A 22,444-nucleotide genomic window follows, 5' to 3' on the forward strand; every position below is an offset into this window, starting at 1 on the left:
GTTTGTTTCCTTTGTTTGATACTTGGTATCTTTTGGATGGGGCTAAGCTATGGCCTAAACCAAGTTATGAAAAACTCAAGGTGAATATTAATGTTGTGTTGTTTGATGAGGGAGGAAGGCATGGTTTTGGTGGGGTTGTTCGAGATCACCACAGTCGGGTCGTGGCTATTTTTTCAGGAATTCTGGTTGGGCGAGTTCTTCAAGAGATTACTGAAGTTGTGGCTCTCAATGAAATGCTTTCATGGTTGAAGCGTGATTTTTCGAGTGTTAGTATTATCGAATCTGATTGTCTGGTATCAGTACAAGCTATAAGAAATTTGAATGTTTTGTCATTCACTTTTGGTAGTATCGTTGATAATTATAAATAGCTTTTATCTTCTTTTATTGATTTTTTTTTTACATTTTGTCAAACCATCTGCTAATTAAGTGCTCATCTTATGACTCGAGCGTCTCGTTTATATATTGATCGTATTTTTTGGAATCTAATCTTCTTTTTGATGTTGTTGACATTGTTGAGACCGAATTAGTCTAGTTAAATAAAATTTATAATTAAAAAAAAATTAATATTTATTTTTGTAATTAAAAAATAAAAATATTACGATCATTACTTTCCAAGGTTGTTGGATATTTTTTTTTAATTATTTTTTAATGAACGAAGTCGTTTTTCTAAGACCCATTTTTGAGGCGCCCTTATCGCTCATTAAAAACGTTGTCGTTTGTATTCAGGGCTTAATATGGGTCGGGCATCCATCTCTTTTCTTCCTCGTTTGTCAGATCTCATATCTTTTTCTCTCTTTCTCTCTTTTTCTCTCATACGGGCCTCTCCCTCTCACTCCCACTTACCGTCCCTCTCAACCGTTCTATTTTCCTCTGCCGACGCCTTTTCCTTTGTTGCCGTTTTTTCATATCTCTTCCTCACCGCTTTGCCGGTCTCGATTGTGGTAAGAGTTCCAGGGCTGTTTTTCTTTTTCAATTTACATTAAATTTGCGTTTTGCTGTGTTAGTTTGTGCTTTGTAGGGTTTAGATTGTAATTATATATGTTTTTTTTTTCTTTTTTGTCGGGTCATATACCTAATTGCCACACATATGCGAAAACTGAAGTAACCACGAAGCATGATTGTTGCTGTGTATTTTGGTTTTCAATTCAAATAGATGACTGTGATTTTTGTTTGTGTTTTATCTAAGAAATTATGGGTTTCAGGGTAATTGACTATGGCTGCTAGAAACCGTATTGCTCGTGAAGCCATGAATAGCAGGCGTGGATACCCTGTTGAAGGACCTTATGCTAGGCCTCCTCATTTATCTCGACCGATGCCTCACCCAACGATGTTGGAGGAAGAGCTTGAATTGCAGCACGGTGAAATGCGGAGACTGTTGGGTGATAATAGGAGGCTGGTTGAAGATCGAATTGCGTTGCAGCGTGAGCTTGCTGCTGCGAAGGAGGAGCTTCATCGTATGAACATTGCCATTGGAGAGATTCGGGCTGAAGAGGATTTAAGGTCTAGGGAGCTTTATGAGAAGGGTATGAAGCTGGAGGCTGATCTTCGAGCAACGGAGCCAATTAAAAATGAGGCTGTACAACTTCGTGGAGAGGTTCAGAAGCTCAAGGACCTTAAGCAGGAGCTGTCTTCCCAAGTAAAGACTCTTAAACTCGAAGTTGGAAGGTTGCAAGCTGATAATCAACAGATTCCTCATTTGAGAGCCGAGGTTGATGGCCTGCACCAGGAACTTATGCAGACTAGGTTTGTGCCTGGATGTCTGATTATATTTATATAAATTTATAAAATGTGTATTTTTGCTTGAACTTAATATACGCCAATACTTTGGATCAATGTTGTTAAATTAGCTGGCTAATGATTTGATTTTTTTTTTTTTTGTTATAGGACTGCAGTCGAGTATGAGAAAAAAGCAAATATTGAGCTGATGGAACAGAGACAGGCAATGGAGAAGAACTTAGTCTCCATGGCTCGAGAAGTTGAGAAATTACGTGCAGAACTCACTAATGCTGATGGCAGACCATGGGGTGCAGGTAGATCCTATGCTCTTTTGTCAAGATGGGAGGTGGAAGCAAACATGTTTTTTTTTTCCTAATTTAATTGATAATTGTTCATTTTGCTCTTATACGTTGATTATATGTGGTTTTATAGGGGGGTCATATGGAATGAAATTCAGCAGCCCAGATGGGAGTTTCTCTGCCGCTCCGTATCGTGATGGATATGGACTTCACATGGTATGTCTGTTCATATAATTTGGATTTCATTTGGGCTTATGCCTTAACTAGGATGCCATTTTCTAAGTAATTTTGGTCAGCCAATACTTTTCTGAAGTGAATCGGCTGGTACACAACTCAAAATTATAGAGACTACAAGAATAGTAGAATATACAAGAGCAATAACAAAAAAATGTATGAAACTTGTGTATTGTAGCTGCTATGGCAGCAATAGAATTACAGTGGAATGGTAACTAGGCATTCGAGAGGCCTAGGCTCACTCTCCATGATGCAATTTGAGAATACTCAATTCCTTGCATAATTCACTCTCTGCTAAACTCATCTATTTATATTATCCTATTACCACTCAAAAACTATCCTCACCACAATGACTCATCTACCCTTTATTACTTTCTTATACCATATTCTATTAAACTTTCTTATACCATGTTCTATTATCTCGGGGTCTAATATTACCGGCCACCTGAATTTAACCTTGTCGTCAAGGTTAAGGACAATAGTGCCATTCGTAATCAGCTGTCGAACTATACCAAGTGGATGAACAAGGCAATTTGAGTGAGCCTCTTGATTGGTTCTGCAAGCTGTGAGAGGAAAATAAAGCATTCAACAAGTTGACCTCGCTCGAAAAAACCAGTCAAGCAATGTCATTTGACCTCCCTTCATTAAATGAACAAGAACGAGTTGAGTCTGAAGTAAAACGTCTCGTGCATGAGCCTTTGTACTTGTCGGCCAATCTTCCTGCTATATAGTGAAACCAAGCATTTCACCACTTGAATAAACTATACTTACCATATAGATGCACAATTGGAACTCGAATGCAAAATCAAATAGTAAATGTTGAGTTTGTCGCGCTCTGTCGAAAGCCCAACGTGGTAATAGCTCTAGGACAACACCAAAGTTCAACTTCCCAATAGCTAAAGGCATCCTCAGAACTGAAAGATCAAGCCGAAACAACTTGCCAAACTTCACTTAAAGCCACAACAAAATTGAACATTCCCAAAGCACCATTGCGAATACTTATTCGTTGACGACTAATTGTGGAGGCACCTAAAATGATACCCTAAAAAATTGAAACTACACGCGCATAACCAACAACATAGTAGAAAAAGGAAATGGGGATTTCACTGTCATCTTGCCAACTATTGAAATAAAAGTCAGGTGATCCTATTAGAAATTCAATTTGCACACGAGATTTCACATAAATGTTCATCCATTTATCCTATAACCATTTGACTATCTCTGAACGCATTCTCATATAAGTTAGACTTTGGTTTTTTCAAGAATTTGTTGTTGCTCATAACCATTCGCCTTCCTGAACCCAACAAACCCAAAATATGGAGAAATGAAAATTAAATTCTATGTGACCTTGCATACTACGTGGATTCAACAGAGGAGTTTTTGGATTGTCCAATCTATAATCGTGATGCTGGGCCATGGAGCAAACAACCACAACTCAATTCGTCCTCTATATTCGTGTTGCTCATAATAACTTCTTTTTTTTTAGGAACCCAACAAGTAGCGAACTTTGTGCAATGAAAGTGAAGTAGAAAAACACCAGCTCGAAAATGAGAGGTGAACTTGCCATAGTAAGCTTTTGTTCGTGTTCTCTCTCTTGATGAAAAATCCACCTACGATGTTTAGGCATTTTATTTTCGAATAACAAGTTGCAGAAAACAAGTTGGTCTTTGTCATCAACCCCACAACCCTTGAACAGAGAGGCACAAGAGAGAAAATCCATATGGACCATGAGTCAGAAGGGCAGACCCGAATCCCATGCGTGGAGATGCCGAAAAAATGTGGTATATCAAGCACTATGGATTTTGCCTTGTGTTGCACATTGGTGAAAACCCAAAGTGTCGACTCCAGCGATGTGCTACTAGGAAGAGGCAAATTGGCAAGCTGTTGATGGAGTAGTTTGGGTTGGTGAGATGAACCCAATGAATTGGCTAGACCAAGATCCCATGTAATTGAGCCCATTTCATAGAGAACAAATGGATCTATTTTTTGTTTTTTTATATCACCGAGCAACATTAAGGAGCCTTAAGATTTGAGTCCAAAATGGAGCAGTGTAATAGCAAAAATCAATTGAGCCGGATTTGGAAAAATGCTGAATAAATTGGGCTTGCGCCTAAAAGATAGGGTTTAAGCAAATGATATTATGAGTGTGTATCTCTCAAACCCCTGCCCAGAACTGTTTCCTTCCATGGAAGACCCCCTTACGCGGCAAGCTTGGAGTCAATCAAATGTGGCTTCTTTATCTCTGGCGATGTCCCGAGCTGTTGGTTCTTCTCTGACGATGTCCCTAGTGGTTGCTTTTCCTTCGACGACGTCCCTAGCTGTTGGTTCTTCTTTTGAGACGTCTCGATCAATTCTTTCTTCTCTAGCGACGTCATTAAAAGGAGAAAGTAATTTGCAACTATTTTTCGCCATTCACAATAGCTTGTTCTTCATTATCAGAAGTCCCACATTGTTTCCATATCGGGTTGAAAAAAGCCCATTGGATGCAACGTTCTTCTCCTTCATTGTCACTAATGAAACTAAGCTTTTTGAAGCCATTGATACTTTTTTGTCAAGCCCTTGAACCTTTCTTATGTCCTCCAGCCAAGTATTCACGGTGCCATCGAGTTCAAGCAACGCTTCGTTGTCACTGTAGATGAGATCGAGCAGCAACAAATTCCCTTGAAGAACTTGGTCTGTTTTTCTATCATTGAGTAGATTGCCATAGTGGATTAATGACTCTGATACCAATTGATGTGAATTGGCTGGTACACAACTCCAAATTATAGAGATTAACAAGAACAATAGAATATACAAGAGCAGTAGCAGAAAAATATATGAAACTTGTGTATTATTGTTGCTATGGCAGCAATAGAGTTACAGTGAAATGGTTCCTAGGCATTCGAGAGGCCTAGGCTCTCCATGATGCAATTTGAGAAGGCTCAATTCTTTGCATAATTCACCCTCTGCCTGAACTCACCTATTTATATTATCCTATTACGACTCAAAAACCATCCCTCACCACAATGGCTCATCTACCTTTTTATTTACTTTCTTATACCATATTCAATAATCTTGGGGTCTAACATTTTCCCTTATATTTTGTCATTTAGGGTGTTGCTGACAAAGGACCTATTTATGGACCGGGTTCTTCTTCATGGGGAGCGCATGAGAAATCACGCATGAATCGGCGTTGAGATGGTTATCGGTCAAATTGAGATGAGTCAGGAGGCGAAAAGGTCTATGGTAGTTTTTCGAATTCGATGTTAACCTGAAAGTGCCATTTATAGGGGTTTTATTGCTTTTTCTTTTGTTATGTAGGTGGTAGAGACAATGTTTTCTTTATATAACTATGATGCACATGTTTTTGATATAATTTCACATAAAAGGTTATATGTTACATAAATGAACAGTCCACATAATTGGTTTTATAAATCTTTTGGTGTCATTTTCTTACTCTATCCTCCTCTCCTTGGAGGGTACGGTTGGTTGCAGAAGCAAATACTTAATGACTTAAGAAATTGTGTTCTAGTACTTGTTGGTTTGGGTTCTTTTTTCCAAGTGGTCCTAGTGTGGATGCTAAGTAGAGTGCAGAATACAGTGGTGCAAAATAATACCAGACATCATGCACAGAATTCGCTCTTTGTTGCCGAAGTTGATGCTGTATGTTGAAGTTTAAAATCATGGTGTGTTTAATGAGATACGAATGCATTATGGTGGAAGTATATAATTGAGTTTACTTGAAGAAAGGTGTTTTTCTTTTGGAATCAGTTACTGCTGGGAGAATAGCATTCTGGAAGCTCTATTTCAATGGAGGGTTGCTACTTACGCGTTTTTTTCCAGATTATGAAGGGTTCACGTTTTAATGAAGATTAAAAACAATAGTGACAGTTCCAATTTATAGAGTTATAAGGACTCATTTACTGTGGATTTGAATTAACTGCTTTTGCTTTGGGACAACTGACATTTTAATTACTTAGTTGCTATAGTATAGAATTGGGATTTGTTATTTGATGGCATTGGTCCAACTGGATTAGAAATTTTTGAGAATGGAAGTATATAGTTCATTCTGGTTTATAGGTAATTAGTTTGATTATCAAAATTTATAGTTATAGAATAGTATATATCAAGATTTTTTATGGCATTGGTCCTATTGGATTAGGAAGAGCTCATGTTTTACTGGCAGGATGTCAAGCCTTTGTATTGGTAGTTTTTGAATAGTTGTGATAATGTTTTTTAATGCGATGTGGAGATAGTTGGGTCTCTCTTGATCCGTAGTATGAGAGATGGAATTTTTATTATATAAACAAGGTGGTGAGAAGTCTTCTGAAGTATAGTGGTGTGTAAAGAATTCATTAGATTTGGCTTATAGTGGAAGGAGGATAGTTAAAGGGCGTGGAACAAATTGTATGTAGAATGAAGGAGGTTGCACTATCATAAAGGCATGCAAAGGAATGACTAACCATATTGCCTCCATAATGAATAGATTGATCTGTTATGAAACATGGGCACTTATTCTACAATTGAGTCTTGGTTCAGCGATCTCTCAGTCAACAAGGAATTCTGACTACCAATGGCAATCGAGTTGCTTGACCTAGGGGTATCTGAAGAAAGATGGTGACATGCCACGTGATGAGGAGCCAACTGCTATGATGAAAGAATATAGGCAAGTATCCTGTCTCATATTTCATGGGTCTGGAATCTTGCATTTCTTTTCCCAATTAGTTGTATTATGTTTGTTTTCTGTCCTAATCCTTCACACTCTATTTCAACTTAATCTTAAACATATTTCACTTTGGCTTGCAAGTATTTCTTGATTGTTGTCTTCTTTTTCTACAAGACTTAATTTAAAGGTTTACTTGGGAGATTTCAAACTATACAATCTTCTTCTTATTAGTTACATTTTAAACCTCCATCTGATGCTTAGTTTCTTAGTGCTTGATCCTTATTTCTATTAGGCTTTGGCGGTTATTAGTATCATAGTTTTGACCGCTGTTTGCCTTTGTTATGAATTGCTAGCTAGCTCCATGTTTTTAAGCTTCTACACATCTGTTGCTCATAGTGATATTCTTAAAAGTAGTTATGCTGACATAGCAGCTACAGCATCCTTCTTAAGAATGAGATTTGTGTTTGTTTTTTTCTGTGCACGTGACTTGGTTGTTTAGTTATTTTAACCTTAATAAAAAAGGATTGATTGCTTTTGCCTACAAAATCCTAAACTCGTAGCTTTTAGATACTTGTGTGAAGGGGCCAATTTTAGAAGAAAGAGTTAGGTATTTGATGTACCCTTACCCTATTACTGAAATTGCGATCACATGGTAAACCCAAACAAAGGAACTGCTATCATATCCTCATTCTTCTACCCTCGTATCTCTATACTTCACAGCCTTCATGGCAATGGCCCACATGCCCCTTTTATTTACTATATTCTACCTATCCCAGGGTCTATAGTTCACATAATGGTTTGGGTGCCATTTTGATCCCAATCTCTATATTGTAGTACATCATATTTTCCATATCGAATGGTGGTGACTGGTGGCATCTACCGAGTTCACATTAGTCTAAAATTTGATTCTTGAGCATGGATTACTCAGCATTGACCAAGATTTCGAATTACATATTATAGGTGTTTTGATGTTATTCATGGTGGTCTTCATCATAGCATCACAATTTTTTTAAGTGCAAAAACATTCGAGTGAAGGGAAAGACACTTTCAATTTCCTGGTAATTTCGTCTTTCCTGATAGCTAGTATGTCTCCCTGCCCAACTCTATCAGCAATTCAGCAGGTCCTTTCTTTTTCAATACTTAATAAAGTCTCCCATAGAATTGATTGGTCTCCACCATATAGTTGGTCTTTGGGGTCAATTCAGTATAGCTACAACACATATTTTAATAAATAAGTTACTATGATTTCATCTTAGCTAGCATTTAATATTGGATGATTATTGCACTTGTAATTCTAGAGCTTTATCTTTTAATAATACTATGGTTGATGTGGATAGGACAAATAAGTACTTTTTATGTATGTGTGTACATGGATTCACATTTATAGGCACAGTAGGCCGAAAGTTGGATCTTGGTTTGGAGCTCAGCTAAATTTTTTCCCTTCTAAAGATTGGATTTCTATTTGGAGTTGTAGCTGACTAATTTGTCTACTAGAAATCTGTAATTATAGTTCCAGAAGTTTGATGCTTATTCATGTTTAACCACAGTGCTTGCATATGTTATATTCGGCCTTAGTTGATTCAAAGGAAGTGAATACTATAATTGAGTACTGGTGTTGTATTTAATATGGGTTCACTTCATCCCGTTGAATTTTTCACGGCAGGTTAGTTTAAGGCCCTCTATAGAAGGTAAAATGGAAATGGAAATCACATAACAATGGATGTAGTTCAGCTTCGATGGTACTTAACTTCAGCTTGCTCAGCAAATAATCATCACTTTGTTTTATGCAAGTGATGAGAGTTGGACGATCGAGGATTGAATTGCTTAGAGTTACCTTGTGCGCTTTTTTCTTAGCAGTGAAACTAGAAAGGAAAGAGGACCTGATAAGATTAGAATATAGGTAAGAGCACTCTTAATGGTTTCTCTACTCTGAGTGCTCCAAGACTTTATATCTTAATAACTGAAGTGCTCCAATGGAAAGGAAGAACATGACCTATTTCACTCATCCCTCCACAGATGAATCTTGATGTCCCTTCGGAGTCCATTTGAAAGGTCTGATGGGTCAGTTGGGATGGAGCTCTCTCCATTAGCAAAAGAAGAGGGGATTTAGAAAATATACTCTTGTCAGGATTCTTAGTTTTTCAAGGATAGGAGAGTAATGACCATGCTCGTTTGTTGTGCTTTTATGAATCATCGCCACTTGATACTTCTTTTTAATAAATGTTATTTATTTTAGTATTGGCAGCTAACCTTTTGTTCAGATTTATTAGCTTATGTTACCATTATTTGCTTTATTGATCTGTTTGTTTTTGCTGGAAAGAATGGTCAGTTACTTTGTCTCTCTTTTTTGTTCTAATTTTCTGTTTTTTGCTGTGCTGCAGAATACAAAGGGAAGGTAGGTACGGCCCTTCTTATTTATGGTTCCGGTAGTGGGCGGGCGACCTTAATATGACTTGGCTATGGTGAGAATTAAGTATTTGACAGCCATTATGGGATCTTGGTAAAACCATATTCAGGAAGTTACATCGCTGATTATATTGGTAGATAATATGGTTGCCGAAGTTAAATCTTTCAAAATTTCACTTATAATTCCAAGAAAATATCTACAGAAGAGGATGGTTGCCATTTGTCATTGCCTTTAGTTAGGAATGGCCATGAGTTCATGTCAAGCCTTTGTACGAAGAGGAAAGAAAATACTTTAGGCTTATACTGCTATGCTTTGTGCCGTTACTCAGCATCAAACTGATCAAATTTATTGTTATGGCCAGAGGAGTGGTTTCATATTAGCTTTTGAAACTAGGCTTCCCGTTGGACTTGGTGGCTGCTGTGATGGTTTTATTATGGTGGTGGAAAAAGAATGTGGGGAAATTGTTGCATAGAGTGTTGGATATAATTTGCCTACTTTGGGAGTGTTTGAATTAAAGCCATTTGCCTACTCTTTGAAGGTTCTCATCACCCCATTGTACTTTGATTAGTAAGAAGGAGGTTTGTTAGTAAGGCATTCCTCTAATCGCAACGCCTTCTTCTTCTTTCAGATTTAGCAATTCTCTCATTTTTAAAATCTCTAAACTGCTCAATAATTTTTATATATATACACACACTAGTGGGGATGGCACATGCTTTGCCTATGCTGCCAATTTCATTCTTTATTTTCTATTATTATTTCCATATAAGCTTGGCCTGTTGCAGAATCTCCACCCTTTATTTTTTGACAATAGAAGCTATGTTTAAACCGAAGATAACCTTTCAAGGAGAAGTAATATTAGTACACGATTCTTTATTATTCTTTCCTTGCTTTAGTGTTTTCTATTGAGACGCAGAATTATAGCAAGTCAAAAATAGATATGATTGTATATAATGAACCAAGAAAAACTTGAGCAGCCAATTTTCCATGTCTGTTAAGTTATAATGAACTGAACTTTTACTAAGAATATTTGTCAAGACAAAAACTGAACTTTTACTCGTAACAAAAGTACATGCTCTGTCTTCAACAAGTAATACAAAATAAGAAGGTTCTTAGACATTTTGTTTGGAATTAACAATACTAAATAAGGAAAAGAAGAAAGAAATGTAATGTAATGTCACTGGTAGAATAAGGCATGTCTCCAAAGCTCTATCGTAGTCCTCATTGGACAATGAGGAACCAAGGCAGCTTACTAACTAGTAACTACAACATTGATAACGTTTTCTTTAGCAAGTTTTTCTCCAAATGATATAATGTATATGGCCAATCTTTTGGAAAATTGCCAAGCTTTTTAACCGTTTTAGCCTTGGCTTTAATAAGTACAGTTTATTGATATGATTAATTATTTTTAATAAATAAGCCATTAATAATATGAAACGTCATGAATGCATAAATATTCACTTATATTTCACATGAAACAATACTAGTTATCTTCAATCTTGTGTACACTTCTTTAAAACTGTTAAAATTAATAGAAAATTCAAAAGTTTTGTTAAATGCACAACAAAATTCAAAGGTTCCGTTAATTGCTCAACAATTTCGTCTTATAGACATTTATTATAAGGGTATAAGACACGTGATGACAATAACAAATGTAGGAGCACAATTTTCATAACATGCTTAGAGCAATCTCAACAACCTCTAAAAAAACATATAAAATACAGATCAGGTTGTTGAAAAGCTCGGTAAACATCTAAAAACATGAACCACCTAAAATCTCTTATTTGTTATTTCACTATTTACTCTATTATTATTTTTTTAAAACTCTAAAAATATTTAGTTGTCGAAAAACTCGATAAACAAGCGGATTTAAGAATACAATTCTTTTCGATGTCATTGTTATAATTAACATTTAATGCTAGCTGAAAAAAAAAAAACTAACAATGTTATATTAATATAAAAATAAAATATTATAGTGAAAGTGAAATAGAGGTGTGATTCTTACCTTATGTTACGTGGTATAAAAAAATATTGTCCTATTTGAGTCGTAGTGTTTAACTACATTGACAATTGATTGATGGCTATTATCTTGTTCGGCTCATTATTATAACTAAGAAGCTCGATATCATAAAACTTGTATAGCTCCTTTTGTGATTAGTTTTATTTCATGTTGATCATCCCTTTATATAAGAAGTAGATGATCAATAAATTAGACAAGACTGCTATAATTATTAATTACATTTAAATAAAATATAAAATTTTACAAAATAACCAATCACACAAGAACATTACAATCACTGGGATTTATACCCTTGACATGTTATCCTTTTCGTACATAGAAATGAGTCCATGTGTCAATTAAATACGGTTACCTAGATGGCAAAAGTTATCTGATAGTAGTTATTTTTTTTAAAAAAAAAAATCAAAAATTAAGCTTAAAATATTATTTTGTTCCATTTTAAAAAATAGTGTCTAATTTATTAAGGTTTGATCAATAAATTTGACAAAATACATGATTTAAAATAGTATTTATCCGAGCATTGCTATAAGGCACCAGTGGTGCCTAGCACCTTCTCGACATGTCGCGTTGCGATTGGTTAGCGATACTCCCTCAAAGCTATTATATTAAATTATATGGGACTCGATACTTAGTTGGACCAATAGCGATATTGACACATAGGATGATGCTAGGCACCACTGGTGCCCTTTAGCATTTCTCAATTTATCCTATAAATTACACATCCTCATGTGTAAAATTAATGTATAATTTCAAATTACATTGTGCGTTTGGAAAGCCACAATGTAATTGGATTTGTGTGTAATTGGAGGTAATTACACAATTTGGTATGTTTGTCTGACCATGTAATTACACTGTAACTGTGTAATTGGAAGTAATTGAGGGGTTCTAATTACACTCTCTAATTTTCATGCCCCCCATGAGAATTGGATGTAATTACACTGTGTAATTACTAAAAACTTTCAATATTAAACATTAGCTACTAAAAAAATATTATTTTCCCATGTAATTACTAACTATTTTGCCAAACAAGATATTAAGAATTCATATATAATTACCACCTCATATCCAAACACACCTTGCATTTTAAAATATAGTGTAATTACCATCTTAGTAATTACCCTACCTAGTAATTACACAATTACTTCCAAACACATATAATTATATACATAGTTATTTAATACACATTATTTCTTAATTTAATATAATATTAATTAAGTAATAATTTTTTATATTTAATTAAGTAAATATCTCAATTAATTTGAGGCATACACCAAAAGAGATCCTACAAACTAGATAGTAGATAATTCTAACCCTTACATTGTACATAATTGATACCGGTAATATGAATATGATAGTAGAGAAGTAAAGTTAAATATTTTGCTTTTTACTATTACATTTATATTTTAGAGCACTTAATTATAATAATAATAAAAAATTACGGCATAAATATTTAATGTTTTAGATTTTATATACTTAAATACTTAATATTTATTTTTAGAAGCAAAAATATCTAATGTTACAATTCTCTTACACGGTTACTATCACTTTTGTTAACTCTTAAATATGGACACGTGGAGAGTTCAGATGCATTACATTTATTTTTTATTTTATTTTAAAATTTAATATTCTTAATATTAGAAACTAAATGCTACTTATTTATATATATATATATATAAAAAAAAAAAACTAAGTTCTCATAACAATTTTCACATGATATTGACACTTCAATTCGATAATCATATTGAACTGGTTCACTCAGCTATGGTAATTTAGTATTGCATCTCTCTTTTTTTTTTCAACAAGTAGTATTTAGTTTTTGATATTTAGAATATTAAATTTTAAAATATAAAATAAATAAATTTCACTTACACTTCAAAACAGCTTTTTTTTTTTTTTTTTTTTTTTTTGCATTTTTACAGAATTTTACATAGAAACCCCTATTGCAATTAGCGCTGCAACTTAAATTGCAACAAAAAATCGCATAAAAACCCCTATTACAACTAGCACTACAACCACTTTAGAAATCCAAACCGTAAATTTGAAAAAAAAAATTAAAAAAACAGTATATAGGGTAATTTCCCAAAAAAAATAACTTTCTTATTTTATTTATTATTATTACTACTCACCTAAATAAATTTCATTAAATCCCTTTTAATCATATAACAATTTTATGATTTTTTTGCTTTTTTTTTTTTTTTTTTTTTTTATATATATATAAGCCAATATAAAATTTATGTACAAATTATATAAATAATGTGTAAAATATATCAAAATACCGACCATCTTATTTATGACTATACTTGTATATAACTAAAATACTCAATTTAAAAATTTGTTCTTACTCTTGTATAATATTAATATATCTATTTTAATTTGTAATTTGTACAACAATTAAGATGTTAAAATTAAATTTTATATTTTTTTGTTACAATTATTTATAAAATGAAATTTAAACAAACAAAAATAAAATTAAAATGAAACAACACCTAGTAATAAGTAAAACATATAAAGATAAAAAAAAAAAATAGTGTGAGGAGAGAGAGAGATTGGAAAAGAAAAGATAAATAGAGAGAAGAAAAAGAAAAAAAAAAAAGAACAAGCCGAGTTTACATAAAAAAAAAAAAAAAGAGAAAGAAAGAAGTAAGTTAAGAAATGAAAGAAAAATAAAAAAAATAAAAAGAAAAAGAAAAAAGGGGAATTTACACCCACTAACCAAAATAAAAAATTATTTATACAAATGACCGGTAGCATTTAATTATTGAAAAATAACGATCATTTTATAATAATCTATTAATCCTCCGGTGGAATACCGAGAGATCATTTACTTCTTTTTTTTTTCTTTCTTTTTTGAACGTCCATTCATGCACACATTCTCTCTCTTCCTCTTTCTTTTTTATTTTTTTTTTTCAAAACTTTAAAAAACTTTTTCAGCCACATTATTAATTATTTGAACTCAAGAATTGTACAATATCAACTTACATTTTAATATGTAGGAAGTATATATTTTGTCGCTTTTACCGAGCAAGATCATTGAAAACAAGTATAACTTCTTAGTTTCTTTTTCTATTTAATTACATAAAAAATAGTTAAATTTTAAATTTTTAACAAAACTTAATAAACCAGCCAATTTTATAAGTTATTAATATTTATTTTATTATTTAACATTTAAAAGTTATTAAATTGTATTCTTCTTAAGTCTATATAGTTATTTTATAAAACAATTTCAATAAATCTAAAATAATTTTTAAAGGTATCAAATAGTAATTTAAACATCATAAAATAATAAGCCTTTTTTTAAATAAAAAAAATAATAAGCTTAAAGGTAACATTTTATATGTATATATATTATTACTCAATAGTAACTTTTCATATTTAATTATAATTATTAATTTTTTAAACATTAACAATTAACATGAAAGATAAAAAAAAAAAAGTAATGTAACATATCTTGAATAAGTAACGGACTTATAAATTATTAAAAAGTTTTAAAGTTACCACATAGTACCTAAATAGATTTTTTTTATAGGGTCATTTTGATAGATTTTTAAAAATAAAGACTTAAGAAATAAAATGGTATCGTAAAAATCCTAAAATGAGTTACAATATAAAAAGAAGAAGACAATACTAATTTTATTAATGAATTATTTTGTAATTCTTATATTTATTATAGCTCATTATATTCTTAATTGAGTTGGAATAAAATACAAAATTGCTTAAAAGAAGTAACACATATGTATCTTATATTATAAAATATTATATTAGAATTTAAAATTGAAACAATTATTTTAAGAATAACTCATAAAAATAAGTAACTAAAATTAATCTATACATTTTTGTTAATTAAAAGTTTGGTTACTTATATCTTAATAAAGTATAAAAAAAAAAAATTAAAATGTTTCTTTTCATTTTAGTCATCTTTTTTAGTGATAGATAAAAAAATATATACGTCTTATTAAAATAATTACTTTAAAAAATAAATTATAATGATATTATGTTTGAGTCAAAATAATTAAAAGTGTAACTTAAAAAGATTTTTGAAATAATAAAATTTAGAGAGAGAATAAATTAATAAAAAATTATAGAAATAAATATATTTTGCTTATAAGTCAAAAAAAAAAAAAGAAAAAAGAAGAAAAACAAAACAAGACTGAAAGAGAAATAAGATAGCATCAATTAAACAAAACAAAAATATAAAAAGGAACGTTTATTTAGATTTCAGTATAACAGGCTCCATATTAGGACCAATTAAATGATCAGGGTTACTTTTGTTATAATTTTTAATATTACGTATAATATTAAAAATTCCCCAAGAAAAAAGAGAAAAGAGAAAATTACATTCTATACCCTTTTTATATTGTCTTCTTTTATTTTTACTTTCTTTCTTAAAGTCTATCATTTTTACCTTTTTTTTAAATATTGTACCAATTTCGCCCCTGTTACTTCAAGATACTCTCCATGTGACTCTCTTATGTTAGGGTATTTTGGGTACAATACATATAAAAAGAGGTATATTTCAAATAAATATAAAATTAAAGGTAAATTTGATTAATTGATTAATAAAAGGGGTATTTTTCAACTTACCCCAAGAAAAAAGGGATATTTTCAAAAATATGGGAAAAATAAACCATTTTATGATAAATATGGCAAGAAAACTAAATGCCACAAAATATGGCATTAACTAACCAACCAAACTACAAATATGGTTTTTTTTTTAAAAAAAACCATAAAATACCTTAAAAACAGAATCTGATTTTAAATCAAGCAAATTTATTATTTTTAACCATATATAAACAAAATTCTCTCTCTCTCTCTCTCTCTCTCTCTCTCTCTCTCTCTCTCTCTCTCTCTCTCTCTCTCTCTCATGTGATTCTCTCTCACCTGCGATTCTCTTCTCCATCTTCTCTGATTCACTTTCTCTCTTCTCCATGGGGCAATTCTTCCTCTGATTCAACCTACGCTGACCTGAAAAACTCAGAAAAGTATAAAATTCAACAATTCTGATATCGGCAGAAGCAACCAGCAACATCAGCACCTGAAAAACAATGAAGCTCTCACCTTAAAGCAGAAAACGAAAGCTTAAGCTCAAAGCACCGATCAACCTGCACACACAAAATTCAATCAACAATCAAGCCAACTCCGATCGTCCCTGTCAACACCGATCAAAAGAAATACATGTACATTTATATATATTATGCTATGAATATTATATGTATATATATAAACTATAAAAGAAAAATACACTGAATATGTGCATTTGCAATTTAAACTTTAAAAATAAAAATAAATCTAGATTGAAATAAATTTCATACCAAAACTATATCATCTTGCATTGCTTCATAACGAAATTTTCATAATCAATCTAGATTGAGACTATGAAGTTTCACAAACAAAAGACAAAAAGAAACTGAAAATGAAAATTATGATAATTTTAGTTTTAGACATACACGCTTGAAAATGAAAAAATTACTGAATATTATGAATATAAAACCGGTTACTATAAATTATCTGTTACACATAAACAAAATATAAAGAAATGTTGGAAACCAGTTTCTCAAATATATTGCGAAAAAAACACATATAATTTGAAAAAAAAAATAAAAACAAAACAAAAAAAAAATCGGTTTCTTAATACATTATGATTTTTAACTAACAGTTTTCAAATATTGTACAGGAATGGACTCAATAATGTGTGTGGTCAAATATGGAGGACAATGGAAAGAGGATAAAAAGTATGAAGACTACATAATGACTGGACTACTAATACCAACAAACTGTGATCTAAAAAGTTTGTTGGAATTAGTAAAGAAAAAAAAAAGAAAAAAGGATTGTAAAGTTATAACTCACTGATATCATCAATGACATTATAAGGATTGTAAAGTTGAGGTTTCCCAGCAAACCTCTTCTTAATATCAATTTTAAAATAATATTTCTGTGAGAGAAAAAAGAATATAAACAATCGAAATTAAAATTACACAACAACAAAAAAAAAAATATTCAAAAACTAGTTACCCAAAACAAAGAGAAAAACTAAAAACTAAAAAGAAAAACATATAGATTATAGAAACCACATTCAAATAAAACTGTAAACAGAAAACCTGAAAACATGAAAAATAAAAAAGCAAGAAACCGATTTCTTTAGAAAATAAAAATTACCAATAGAGCGTCAATAGCAGGAGCCTCGTTCTTCTTCTTGCCAAGGGATTTGGAAACTGGTTTCTTTTTAACTTTCTTATCAACATTAGCCATCTTCTCATCATCAAAAAAACAACAAAACAACAAAAAATCAGTTTCATCTCAAAAAAATAAATAAACAAAAACATGAATAAACAGCAAAAAAACATATTTAAAAAAAAAACATAGAGCACACTTCGGATTTACGCGGAGATTTCCTCGTTTCAACTTCAACAGGTTTTTCTTCTTCAATAGAAGGATCTTAATAAAAAATAAATAAAACCAGTTTCATAATAACAAAAAAAAAAAAAAACAACAAACACAAGTATTAAAAACTGGTTTCAATACAAACATAAAAACATACTTTAGCTTTACGTGAAGTTTTTTTTGGTCGGCCTTTAGCCTTCGTAGTCGGCTCAACCTTTTCAGCAACAGATGGGACTTTCGAGTCTGATTCACTCTCCATCTGATAAAAAAATAAAACACAAAATAAACATTAGACACAAACAACAAATCGATCTTGATAATTAACATGAAAACCAGTTTCACACAAAATCGAAACAAAACAACAAAAAAAAAAAACAAACAAAAAATCGTAGCAACAATTTCCTCAACAGTAATTAACTAAACAATAAAACTAATAATCCAGCCAAAAGGAAACCCACTCAAAAATCCAAACATTTTGCAACATCAACCTTAAAACCACCCACACACCCAATATCACAGAATGCACAAATAACACATATCTAGAACATAAATCAAACTCCAGAAACTGGTTTTTGACATGTTTCAAAATTAGGTATCTGAGGATCCCAAACAACACCTGCATCATTTCTAACCCATTTTTAAAACTGTAATCATGATCTAGAAACTGGTTTTCCATATGAGATTTATTTTGAAACCTCAAACCTCAAAACCACCCATACACATCAAAAACCAGTTTCTATAAATTAAACAAAGATTATAACTGCTCAAACACAACAACAATTTCTTCATGCAAAATAAAATCCCTACAAGTTTATAACTAATACAATATTTTCAACAGAAACTACATAGCTTTTCAGATTACACAATAAACTCACAATTTCTTACAACACATTGACTCTAAAACCCGAAATTACTAAAATCATCATAAAAATCATACCCAAAAACCAGTTTTTAAAAAATGAAAGAAAATTTATCACTAAAACCAACAAAAATCATACCCAAAAACCAACAATTTTTTTTTTTAAAAAAAAACACAACAACAACAACACCGAATATCAACAAAAATTAAAAAAATTAAACTAAACAACCAATTCTAAAGCATAAAACAAAACCCAAAACACAAAATACTCAAATAATCCAATATGAATAAATACAACAACACACTAATCACTTCGAATGAAACATTTTTTAAAAAAGAAGAACAACAACACACTAGTAATCTTAAAACAGAAATAAAAAAAATAAAAACGAAAAAAGTAAGAATGTAAGAATGATTAAGAAAAAATGCAACTTCAACAAACCCACAAAATGAAAACTTAAAAGGAACAAAAAACCCTAAAATCAGAGAAAAAAAAAAGGCAAAAACTCATGCGTACCTTGAAGAACACACGAACAATGGAAGCTCTTACCCGAAGAACAATGGCGGCAATGTCCTCCAAAAATCGAGAGCAAAAAAAAAAAAAACAAAGGACGAAAACTAAAGAGGAAAAGAAGAAAGAGGAAAATGAAGAAATGGTGAAATGAAAAAAGAGAGGGAGAGAAATAATGGCATAGGCAGTTTAGGGAAAATAGGTCTGAATTGAAAACTACAAAAGTAAATTAAAATGTAGAAACAACCATCAAAACCTGATGATTACATGCAAAACTCTACAAAAAAAAATGGTTATGTTAAAAAAAAACTGAACTAAAATTACTAAAATAACTTAAATAAACTACAATACACATACTATGGGCTTTTGACAAATAAATTCCAACCCTATGGGCTTTAAAATCCCATAAACTATGGTTAAACTATAAAAAAGCCATATAAAGTGTACATAATCAATTATGCCATATTTATCATAAAAGGTTTAAAAAACCCATACCCCACGTAAATTCTACAAGAAAAAAAGGATGTTTGACTTAGCCCAATATGAGAAGCCCAATTACGATAGCAAATCCAGAACTAAAGTAATATATTAGGGCTTTATCTAAATCATAGCACATCGGAGACTAGAGAGAGTAGGAATTCCGTTGAAGTAGTTGCTCTGCTTAATTCGTAATTTACAATTTTCTTTATAGATTTTTGTAAAAGGATGTTTCCCCTTGATTCTTCAAAGAAGTTATCTTTTAATCGTTTAATTAGCGAAGGAGATTTGGTAATAACTTATGAGAGGCATGACAATATGAAAGCTGTGAAAGTATGTGAAGGTTCAACACTTCAGAATCGATTTGGTGTTTTTAAACATTCAGATTGGATTGGTAAGCCTTTTGGGACCAAAGTGTTCAGCAACAAGGGTGGGTTTATTTATTTGTTGGCTCCAACTCCTGAGTTATGGACTTTGGTTCTAAGCCACAGAACCCAGATCCTTTACATTGCAGATATTAGCTTTGTTATTATGTTTTTGGAACTAGTTCCTGGCTGTGTGGTTCTTGAGTCCGGAACTGGAAGTGGGTCTTTATCTACTTCACTTGGAAGGGCAGTAGCTCCGACTGGACATGTCTATACTTTTGATTTCCACGAACAAAGGGCAGCCTCGGCTAGGTAATCAATGTTATTATGTGCTTGCCAGATTTCTTAGTGTAGAATTTTGTTCAATGAACTTGTGATATGACTAAATGCCTACTTGCATTTGGTTTTAAGATTTGACTAAGCTGTCAAATAACTGAAATATGTTGGTAATGAATGTTGTGCTTGATAGATTTTGTTCCCTGAACTTTGTGAAATATGTACAGGGAAGATTTTGAGAAGACAGGATTAAGCAGTTTGGTTACTGTTGGAGTAAGAGACATTCAAGGTGAAGGATTTCCAAATGAGTTTTCAGGGATGGCTGATGCTGTCTTTCTTGACTTACCTCAGCCCTGGCTCGCCATACCATCAGTAGCGAAAATGTTGAGACATGATGGGATTGTATGCTCCTTCTCCCCGTGCATCGAGCAGGTTCAACGATCCTGTGAAACTTTAAGATCAAACTTCACAGGTAAGGGTAATTAATTTTAGTGCATTGCTATTAGGCACCAGTAATGCATTAGGTGGAACTCGATATTTAGTTGAACCAATAGCAATAGTGACACATAGTAGGGTATTAGGCACCACTGGTGCCCTTTTGCATTTCTCTTAATTTAATTGTTACATTGGTGGTTTGTGTTGCAATTCATTGCTTTGCTTACTTAATTGACACAATGTTTATATGTGTGGATGCAGATATAAGGACATTTGAGGTACTCCTTCGTACATATGAAGTTCGAGAAGTTAAAATGGATAGCTACCATGGGGAGGAGGAGGGGGATGATGGTGTTTCTGTTGGGGCTCCTCCATGTAAAAGGAGACAGAGATCAAATGATTCAAGCAATTTGTCAGAAAATCAAAGGTCTTCCATACCAATGGCTAGGCCATGTATGGAGGCTAAAGGCCACACAGGTTATTTGACCTTTGCTAGACTCAGATGTCTTTCATAAACATTGTTCGACTCTTTTAGATTAATTCTATGATTTCAAAAAATTTGTTTCCTCTTGATATCAAAATGCTTTTTTTTTAGTCAAGAAACTATTGGTCAAATCATATAAGATGTGTGAAAGTAGATTAAATAATAGAGAAATATAGATAAAAAGAAAATTTAGTTTTTTTTTTCCTGTATAAGGGTAACTGCGATTTAGGTTGCTTTGTTGGTTGTTACTTGAATTGTTATATTTATTTTTCGTAAAAATACAAGAACAACTACTTTATAGCGTAAAAATGAAAAAATCTCTATTTATAATGGTTATAAATTTATGAAATTGCAAACATGAGAATTCTCATTAAAATTGATTGTAATTCATCATTTTTTCTCTTGAAATTTGAGGTCCAAAGAAGAAGTGCTTATGTTTTAAGGAAAACAAACTAGAGATAATTACATAAGACATTATTTTTTTTTTTTTGTAAAAAATTATATTCTTACTTTTATTTTTTATTTTTTTTATTTTTTTATTTTTACAATTTTCTATAAAAACAACAAAAAAACTTAATGAAAATAATATTTAAATAACATCAAAATAACAACAAAAAATAACGTATAAAGAATAAAAAATCAACAACAAATTAACAAGAGTACAACATAAAATAATTGTATTTTTTGTAAATAAAACCAAAAAAATTGTAAAAATGTTTAAAATTTTGTGAAATCGTATTTTTTAATTTTTTTTGTTGTTTTTATGTATTTGTGAAATAATTCCAACAAACTAACCCATCTTATATTAAGAATCTATTGCATCATAAATAATTTTTTACCCTATAGGTATTTACTCTTGAGTTTTGACACAAATAAGATAGTGCCTCTCGAATAGGGCTGAACATCGGTTGGTTTGGTCGGTTTTTTTTTTTTAATATATAAAAATTCAAAATTTGGTTTTTGGTCTGGATTGGTGCAATCTGAAAACCAACCGACCAATTCAGAACCTATTTAAAAGCTGATCGTTTTGAACCTTGGTTTGGTCGGTTTAAACCGCCCAACCGAACTTATTTTTTTTATTTTTATTTTTTTTTAAAAAAAAATGATCCAATTTACTTTATAAATATATTATTGTACATTTTACAACTATAGACATACAAATTAATTGTTCAAAAACTAATTATCTTATTCTTTTAATTTTAATATTGATAAAAAAATAATATATAATTTTTATTTATTATTAGTAACTATAATACATGCAAAAAAAAAAAAACTTAATAAATTAATATATATATATGAAAAAAAAATAAAAAAAATAAATTAATATATATCGGGACTTCA

The 22,444-nt window shown here is 31.5% G+C and overlaps 2 protein-coding genes across 6 annotated transcripts; both read left to right on the forward strand.

Moving 5' to 3' along the window:
• Positions 1-736: 736 nt before the first annotated feature.
• Positions 737-10,177, forward strand: LOC115698692 (protein FLX-like 3). 5 transcript variants are annotated; one of them, XM_030625832.2, is made up of 6 exons: positions 749-941; positions 1,203-1,743; positions 1,885-2,030; positions 2,149-2,231; positions 5,342-5,474; positions 9,276-9,415. In XM_030625832.2, exons 2-5 carry the CDS (start codon positions 1,214-1,216, stop codon positions 5,423-5,425), a joined length of 843 nt encoding a protein of 280 aa, XP_030481692.2. In that variant the 5' UTR covers positions 749-941; positions 1,203-1,213; the 3' UTR covers positions 5,426-5,474; positions 9,276-9,415. The 5 variants fall into 5 exon arrangements, with proteins under 5 accessions (XP_060958864.1, XP_030481691.2, XP_030481690.2 ...); XM_061102881.1 differs by lacking the exon at positions 5,342-5,474 and having other exon boundaries at positions 737-941; positions 1,187-1,743; positions 9,276-10,177; XM_030625831.2 differs by lacking the exon at positions 9,276-9,415 and having other exon boundaries at positions 737-941; positions 1,187-1,743; positions 5,342-5,663.
• Positions 10,178-19,633: 9,456 nt separating this feature from the next.
• Positions 19,634-21,349, forward strand: LOC115701539 (uncharacterized). Its single transcript, XM_030629356.2, has 3 exons — positions 19,634-20,220; positions 20,412-20,656; positions 20,881-21,349. The coding sequence occupies exons 1-3, from the start codon at positions 19,772-19,774 to the stop codon at positions 21,132-21,134; spliced, it is 948 nt and encodes a 315-aa protein (XP_030485216.2). The 5' UTR covers positions 19,634-19,771; the 3' UTR covers positions 21,135-21,349.
• The last annotated feature ends 1,095 nt before the right edge of the window (positions 21,350-22,444 follow it).

The sequence above is a fragment of the Cannabis sativa genome, chromosome 8 (genome assembly GCF_029168945.1).
Source record: "Cannabis sativa cultivar Pink pepper isolate KNU-18-1 chromosome 8, ASM2916894v1, whole genome shotgun sequence".
NCBI lineage: Eukaryota > Viridiplantae > Streptophyta > Magnoliopsida > Rosales > Cannabaceae > Cannabis > Cannabis sativa.